Genomic DNA, 8,780 nt, shown 5'->3' on the forward strand with positions numbered 1-8,780 from the left:
GCGCAGAAGTGTCCAGGCGGTTGGGCAGAGCCTCCCGCCACCGCCTCTACTGGTTTGCCTGATCCAGAGTGAACCGGTAGTAACCCACCACTGGCTCTGAGAGACCTAAGGGCAGAAGGATCCTCTGAGAATGCATTGCATCTCATGCCAGTGTCTTATTCTTACCATTGTTTTTGTCTACAAAAATTAGTAAAGAAGAATGTGTGAGGAAAGTTGTGAAAATATATTTGTCTATTTCCTTCATTTGAAGAACTCACCAATCCTTTGAAATGAATCTCTCTCTGTATATGGAGCCCATGGCTCGCCTTTCATAAATGCCCATAGTGCCTTTTTTTCTGTATGTCATCCATAGCTCCCTGCGCTAGATGTATCTTTTTGCAAATTGTATTCTCTCCAGTTATTTGCTTGGCAGGTAACTACAGTAGTGGCCAAAATTGTGGAAACCTTTTGGGAAAAGTGTATTTTCTAAAACTAATAACACCACTTTTTTTTTTTTTGAGTAGTACCCTTATATATGAATGGAAAGATAATTTAATGAATAATGTAATGCAATAATTTTTATGAAGGATTTGCTATTAGAATAGCAGTTACAGTAGAAAGAAGAAAAATGAAACACATAGAAAAAACGAGATTTACAAAAATTCTCACCATGTCAGTTAATACGTAGTTGGCTAACCTTTAGAATGAATGATGGCCTTACAACGTCTTCCCATGGAGCGAACCAAGTCTTTTAGTTCTGCAGCTGTTATAATGTAAACAAGATTGAATGACTGCTTCTATTAACTGGGTTTTATTCACGGGTGGGTTCTACTTACCTTTACTACTGGTTCGCAATGGGATCATGCACGCATCGCATGCACAGATCGTCTATGACGACATCCAGGTGGGAGGGCGGAGCCTCCCCCTGGTTTTACTAACAGTTTGCAAGAACCCAACTGAACCAGGGACCACTGGTTTTATTGCTGGGTCGCTTCTGACTAACAAGTTTCTTTAGTCGGCTCCATAGATTTTCAGTTGGATTAAGGTCTGGGCTATTCCCAGGCAGTTCGAGCAGTGGAATATGATTATTTTGAAACTCCAAAAAAAAAAAAAGTGGTGTTATTAGCCATCAAAACTCAAAAATACACTTTTCCCAAAAGGTTTCCACAATTTTGGCCACTACTGTAAATAAAATTCATCCCAATGACTTCAATGGGAACCATGGAGCTTGCTGAGAACAAAGAGCCCTCCTGAATTGGATTGTCGATGGAAAGATATTCACTTCGCTACATATAGAGATGGAGAGACAGACAACTTTTTCACTGTTTTTCCGCAGAATATCATTTTTTTCTATTATTTTTTCTTCTGCTCAAGCCAATGGGATTTAAAAAAGGAGCAGAAAACATAGATGTTATGACTTATGACAGCGAAAGCTTCATGATTTACATACAACAACAACAACATCAGGACACAAGTGCACAAGTGCAAAAAAGATGTGTGTTGTAAAAGCATGACATATGTTTTGTCTGGTTAGCAGAACTCTAGAACCGATCCAGGGAGGTTTATTATCCTACTGACAGAGCAATTCTCTGCCAAGAAAACAGCACGGCTCTGGGAGACGACTTCCGGTATCCAGCGGCAACGGACGTCTGGAAGGCTTTTCCTGCCTCCAGCGCCCGAATCCGGCCGCCGCCGAGGCCCTCAGGGGCCAGGTGTTCCGAAAAGGACACCTGCCGCACGGACGGCTCGCCAGGGGTCTCCCAGCCGACATACAGGACTGTGGGGACCGATGCTGGCGCGTCCTAGGCTTGGCGGGGTTCGGAGGCCACAGGCCGCGGCCATTATTTTGGTCGTCGCCTGGGCCGCTGTGCCCGGTGATACCGGGGCATTGGATTTATAACTGCAGCAGCCTGGTGGTGAGCAGGGAACGGAGAAGAATTGAGGAGGAGAAGGAAGGGAATATCGGTGGCGTGGTGGAGTGCTCCGGTGCGGGGGTTTTTCTCCCCTGCGGTTGGAAGGAGCACGAGTTATTCTGGAGAGGAGAACTTAAAATAAGAAGATTACGGTTTTGTGGAGCTCTGGAGAAGAGGTGATGGAGAAATTTAGGAGGGAAGGTTTGAGGCCCCTCCTTCTGGGGAACAGTGGTGGCGTCCAGCTTCCGCCTTCACTATGAGAATTTTGATGACATCACTTCCCTTGACTTCCTGGTTGACTAACTGTACTCTGGACTCGTTGCTCCTGTGAGTGCCCCTGGTGGATCCGGAGGAAATTACAAGGATACTGTGCCTGCCTGAGGATTTTGTATTTTTTTCCTTAATGGCAAAAGGTCAGAGACCAACTGCTGGAGAGATGGAGAATTTTGGAAAAGTTATCTAATATGGACAAGAAATTGGATGAAATAAGAGCAGAAATTGTGACTATCCAAAAGGATTTAAAGGATACTCAACAAGTTTCAGCAGAAAACAAGCAGAAAGTGGAAGGTTTGGAGGGTGAGATGCGGCAGTGCAGAAAAGAGAGGCGACAGGCAATGCTGTGCTTGGACTACAGATGGATAAAATGTCTTATTTCCTTAGGTTTCAAAATTTGGAAGAAGTGGACCAAGAAGACTTGAGAGATGTTGTGACTAAATTGTTGGGAGAATTTCTTGGGAGAGGTGTTGATTTCATGAATTGGGATGTGGATCGAGTTTATAGAGTTAATTGCAATATGCACGCACGCATGCAGTTCCCAGAGAGGTTCATGTCAAATTTGTGAGAAGAGAGACGAGAGATGAAATTCTTAGAAAACATAGGAGTGGGGCACTGATTTACAGGGGCAGGAGATAGCCATTCTGAGGCAGATTCCCAGACAGGTACGTGAAAAAGAAAGAAATATTATTTTTGTCAAGCAAATTGTACCAGAAGGAGTGGGCTTCAGATGGCTGATGCCAGAGGGATTGATGATTTTCCGGGAGGGCATTACGAAAAAATCAGTACAATTATGGAGGCTACGGCCTATGTGGAGGAACACAAAGCCTCCTGGAATCAGATGATCCAGGAATTGAAGAAGGAGGTTATAGATCATGGGGCGGAAGCGGCTGCCGCTGTTGCGGCCCTGGAGTTGGGTCAGGCTGAACCCAGAGTTCTGAGATCCAAAACTAGGAAGTGATAAAGATATTTGGGATTGTGTTGGTTTTCCTTATTCTCTTTTGTACGATATTCTGTTTATTCTTGACTCTTCTTTATTACGTTTTTAAAATTTGTAAATTTAGCTACTTCGTGTCACCTGCTTGCCATATGGCTGTTGTATGTGTTAAAAAAATTTGAGTAAAATTCTTATTTTAGATAAGAAAACTGAAAATTTACCATACCTGATATGTATTTGTATAAACCTTTTTTGACTAATAAAAACTTTTTGAATAAAAAAAAAAAAAAAAAAAAACAGCACGGCTCTTAGTAGCATTATTTTCTCCGCCATATCCAGCCTGTGAAACTCTGGGGTTGGATTTCTTTGTTAATCTTGGAGAGAGCTTTATAAAGCGGAACAGCATTGAGGCTAACGACTCTTTTCATATTTCTTTTGTCAGGGCCCCAACCAACCTCGTGCAGTTTAATCCAGATGCCTTTATTGTAAAGGAGTCTGCTAAGAAAGCAATTTGTACAGAAAGAATCAAGAATTTAGCACAACCAATTACTCGTTGATCACACTGATCACTCACATCTAGCTCTATGTGGCATTTTCAATAAATTAAAGCAACTATAGTGGCATGCTTTGTCTACTTCTTGTACTGTTGTGTTTGACTTCCACAAGTGCTTAATAACATCTGAAAAGTAACATCAGTTTAACTAACAACACAATTATTCATGTTTAAGCAGGAGCCTGACTTTTAAATATTAATATTTGATTTGTATTTTCTCCTGATCCAATGTCATCCCACAACTAACAATAGAATTTAAGTTTAGATAAAAATCAATATACAGCAAAAAGCAGAGCAATGATAAAAGAAAAACAGAATTAAAAATAATGCTATAGAACAGTACATAAATAAAATGTTAATATCCTTAGAACAGAAAGAATGAAACAGTATAATAAAAAGTTAAACCCAGATATTTAGAGCCTATGCCAGAAATTCCAAAAAGCTTGCCTTTGCTTTGGGCTTTTATGGAACTAATATTTTCTGCTCCTCAAAAAATAAGGGAGGGGGCCAATTCTGGAGACATCTAGAGATAGTTTTCAACCAATGCAACAACATTCACAATTGAAGGGATCTGGATAGCACTAGCTTTTGGAAGTATCAGCAATATAATTCACCACGGCGATGGAAAAAGTGGTAAGATTTAGTTCAGAAGTATGGTATACTTCTTTTTTCTTCTGTTAAAACATGGGTCTGTTTCTCAGGGACCATCTAGACAAGTCTCTGCAATTTTCTTGGCAAGGTGTTTCAGAAGTGTTTTGCCATTACCTCCTTCCTAGGGTGGACATAAAGTGACTGGCCCAAGGTTACCAAGCTGGCTATGTGCCTAAGGCTAGAACTAGAACTCACAGTCTCCTGGTTTCTAGCCTGATGTTTTAACAACAACACTGAACTGGCTCTCATTGTATAGACCATAAGCCAATTAAATAATTGTAAATGTGTGTAATTCTGTTTCCCCCTTACAAAGAGAGGGCCGTTACTAACTTGTGCACTGAAGAAGCAAAACTGTCTATTGTGTAGAACCAAAAGATTCTAGGCATCTCCAAAGTTCTTAATAGTGCTCTGCCATTTTCCACATGATTTTATTGCTACTGAACTTGACAATCCAACCTTCTCCAGTAACACATTATATTTAATATTATTTGCATTCATAGGATTAAGAGTGCATACCTATAACCTCACTACAGCAGCTGCATGAAATGCCTGGCATCTGTGTTACATCCATATGATGCAATTGAAATAATACACAACCTTTAGAAAGTCCTTGCCTTCATCACTCTTAAGTGCTCATTAGGCAACTACCTCCCACTCACCCCCCAATCTGGAAGGCACAAAGCAGGTTGGACATTTCATATTCTCTCTCCCTGCAATCTCCTGGTTTGAAATAGTAATTTAGCATGCTGGTAATGTTACCCTGTAGCCTGGAATGTATTATTATGAAGATGCCCTCTCATTCATCCCTGCTGAATTGCCTTTAGATATGGCAACAGCAACAGTATAGAAAAATATCTTCCCTTTCCATCTCATCCATTACTTTCATACTGTTGTGGTCCGCCAGCAGCCAATGGAGCTAGCAGCGGAGTCAGACAGTGAGAAGGCTGGGGAGGACAATGGGCCAGTCCTGGAGTCAGGGGAAGGCCCGGATGAGGGTTCTGCCTCGGAGGCAGAGATGGGGCCAGGGCCATCTGGGAGCGATGCATGGACTCTGGAGCCTCCAGAGGTAGACAGCAGAGAGGCAGAGGAACAGGAGGATCCTGTTCCTAGTGCACACATGTGAAGAGCTGCCAGAAGACAAGAGCAGCTAAAGTAAAAAGGACGACTTGGGAGTAAGGCCAGGAGATGATTGGCCACTCCCATAAGGTTTAAAAGAGCAGCAATGGCTCTTGGGTTCTTTGTAGGAAAGCAACATTGCTACAATTGTTTCTTGTTTCCTGTTCTGAAGTTCCTGGGGTTCTTGCCAAGAAAAGCCTTTGGCAGAATGCCAAAGAAGACAAAGGTTTGTGATAAGGCTGAAGGACTTTTTATGAAGGACTTCGTTTTAGACTTAATTTGGACTATGAGAGAATGAAGTAATTCTCAGCTGTTCTAATAAAATATGTTTGTTTAGGATCGATTGTGTCTGGTAATAACTACTGGGCCTGGGTCACAACACATACATGGAATGGAGTTTGGTTATCTACATTTCTCACGTTCCCCAGTGTTTGCGACACTATTAACAATTTCTCAAGTGCTGTGGAAATGTAGCTATGATATACTGAACTCATAATTACCAAGTCTGAATAATTTCCAGGTTTGCGCTGGTGAATGGAAAGAAAGGAAGATTTGCTTACACAATAAGTATTCTTGTAGAAGAATAGAGAAAAGAGTTCCTGCTCACAATAGAATACCTTATGCCACGAGGCTTGAAATTTTGCGCTTGGACAACCTTGAACTAGGCTGCCTACAGTCTGACCTAAGCATAGTACACAAAATTGTCTGCTACAACATCTTACCTCTCAACAACTACTTCAGTTTCAACCACAACAATACACAGGCAAACAATAGATGCAAACTCAAGGTAAACAAACCGCTCCAAACTCGATTGCAGAAAATATGACTTCGGCAACAGAGTGGTCAACGCCTGGAATGCTCTACCTGGAATGCTCTACTCCATTGTTACTTCCTCAAACCTCCATAGCTTTAACCTTAAACTGTCTACCATGGACCTCACCCCATTCCTAAGAGGTCTGTAAGGGGGCGTGCATAAGAGCACCAGCACGCCTAATGTCCCTGTCCTACTGTCCCCATTTATTTGTACTCATGTTTATTTGTTTATTTTATTTTATTTATTTATTTTCATCGAGCATGTATTTTATGACAGATACAAGTGTAAACATAATTATAAACACATGTAAAGGATATGAATAAAAGAAAACATTAGGACAGGGACGGCAGGCACACTGGTGCGCTTCATGTCCATGTTTATACTTAGACCTGCTATCTCGTACATGTTTGACAAACTAAATAAAATAAATAAATAAAATTCAATTCACTATTTTTCTGTGCTGTGTCGTGCAGGATTGTAAACTACATTAATTTCCCAACCTTATGATCTTTAGCCATGTTGAGATGGACTATATATGTAGCAACAATCACGGAGCAATTCAAGATCACACTCCCTATTCTCTGAGCTGGCAAGGTTGAAGCAAACATAGTTGCCTTGCAGCTGCAGCAGTCAAAAGAGAACCTGGAATCTAATATGAATAGCACCGACGATTGCAGTGCAGTACTCCAAGTCAAAAGACTTGAATTAAAAAAAAAGAGTTCTGAGTCAGAACAGCTAATACTTTCTCCAGAACAGTTGCAGAATGTAAACTCTCAGTATGAGGAGGAGAGAACTTTGCAACTTCAGCCACTCAAAGGCTCGAGGCTGATACAGAAGCCAAACTATGAAATAATTGTTAGGAAGTTATATGAAATAAATGAACAGCTAATGCAATTGGATAGGAGATTTCAGGTCAGCAGCAGAGAAGTAAAGGTTTTTGTCTCGGTAGGATTGTGAGCAATATGATGAAGGCAAAACCTAACCTCTGGGAAATTTCCCAGAAAAGGATATAGTTGGTTCAAGAGAACGAAACCCATGGCTGAAGAGAGAGAAAGATAACTGTAATGGGCTGTGAGAATAACCTTGAGGAACAGGAGGAAGAGCTGCAGCCAAGCCAATGGCCAGTGAATGAGTCATCAGAAATGGAATTTGGGAAAGCTTGACCCTCCCTAGTTCTCTTTAGGATAGAGGCAGAGAGGGGTAAGGCACATTCAGAGGTGTAAAATTCTGTTATTGTAACTCTATAACAATAACTTTAGCATTCATGATGTTGGAGTTCCAAGTGTGGTCAACCTCAAAGGGCTGACAATAACTCAGGACCTTGGGATGAGTCATTAACCTGGAAGAACAAAACATGCACTATTGAACTCCTGCCATAAGATCAAACAACAACACCGAAGGTTGTATTGTTATTTATTTATTAGCTTATTTATAAATGGCCCAGCTCATGATTGTCCAATTAATCACTGACTCTGGGTGACATACAAGGTTTAAAACAACAATCCAATTCAATAGAATAACATTCCCATCTCTCAAAAAGATGTTCCTAATGAAGAACATACAGTACATAGACCATAAATGTGCAAAACCAATCCCATAGTAGACATACCCACACCACTCAAGTCCAAGGCTTGAGAGAAAAAAGCCAGCTCTTACCTGACTCACCTGAATTAGCCATGATGAAAGCAAGAATACCACCTTATGGCCCAACTACGCCACTTCCTAAGAATTTATTAGTGCATGTTCCTTGTTATGTGAATGAAGCAATGACTTATTAATAATATTCATATTCTCTAGGGCTGTGATGGTGAACCTATGGCAGGCATGCCACAAGTGGCATGTGAAGCCATCTCTGTGGGCATGCAAGCCATCGCCCTAAGTCAGCTCTGCCATGCATGCACATGTGCCTCCCCGCAGCCAGCTGATTTTCGGGTCTCTGCCACACATGTGAGAGAAGCACGCACATGTGCAGGGGTTGTACATGCATGTGCAGGGATGGGGGATGCAATGCACCCCCATGTCCTGTTTTGGTCCCAGGACGCTTGAGGGAGGCCTGCTAGGCCCAAAACAGGGCACAGGGGGGTGTCATGCATGCATGTGCGGGGGCAGGGAGAGCGCAGCGGGTCGCACATGCATGCACGGGGCTGGGGAGCACAGGGGGTGCGTGCACATGTGCAGGGGCATGGGGTGCGCAGGGGGCATTGCATTATGAGTGTGGGCACTCACGCGCGAGCTGTCGTGCGCATGTGCGTGCTTTTGGCACTCGAGGAAAAAAATGTTAGCTACCACTGCTTTAGGGAATATCCAAAAGATGAGAATTATAGTTTAATGCATATGGCCAACACCTGACTATGAAAGATTAGCTTAAACTAATGCATCTAAATGCTCACTGTCCTTGACTGATCCCCAAAGCCTAAGTAGGTCTGACCTATTCATAATTTGGAATTATATGACAATCTTATAGATGATCTTGTGAAAGATCAGGAATCCTCAGGCTGTAGATTTGGAGGTCAAAAGAGTTCTTGAACAAAGACAGTGTCAGGG

At 42.0% G+C, this 8,780-nt stretch overlaps 1 protein-coding gene across 3 annotated transcripts in view; it reads left to right on the forward strand.

Moving 5' to 3' along the window:
* SPMAP2L (sperm microtubule associated protein 2 like) overlaps positions 1 to 8,780 on the forward strand; it is a 76,048-nt gene that overhangs the window by 36,293 nt on the left and 30,975 nt on the right. For 2 of the 3 annotated variants that reach the window (XM_058174247.1, XM_058174246.1), the window contains one exon: positions 3,545 to 7,861. The exons of the other annotated variant lie outside the window; for it this stretch is intronic. In XM_058174247.1, the coding sequence (XP_058030230.1) occupies positions 3,545 to 3,659 (115 nt within the window). In that variant the 3' untranslated portion in view covers positions 3,660 to 7,861. Of the gene's footprint in view, positions 1 to 3,544; positions 7,862 to 8,780 lie in introns of those variants that run through there. 3 annotated transcript variants of the gene reach the window in all.

This window comes from Ahaetulla prasina, chromosome 2 (genome assembly GCF_028640845.1).
Source record: "Ahaetulla prasina isolate Xishuangbanna chromosome 2, ASM2864084v1, whole genome shotgun sequence".
NCBI classification, from domain to species: domain Eukaryota; kingdom Metazoa; phylum Chordata; class Lepidosauria; order Squamata; family Colubridae; genus Ahaetulla; species Ahaetulla prasina.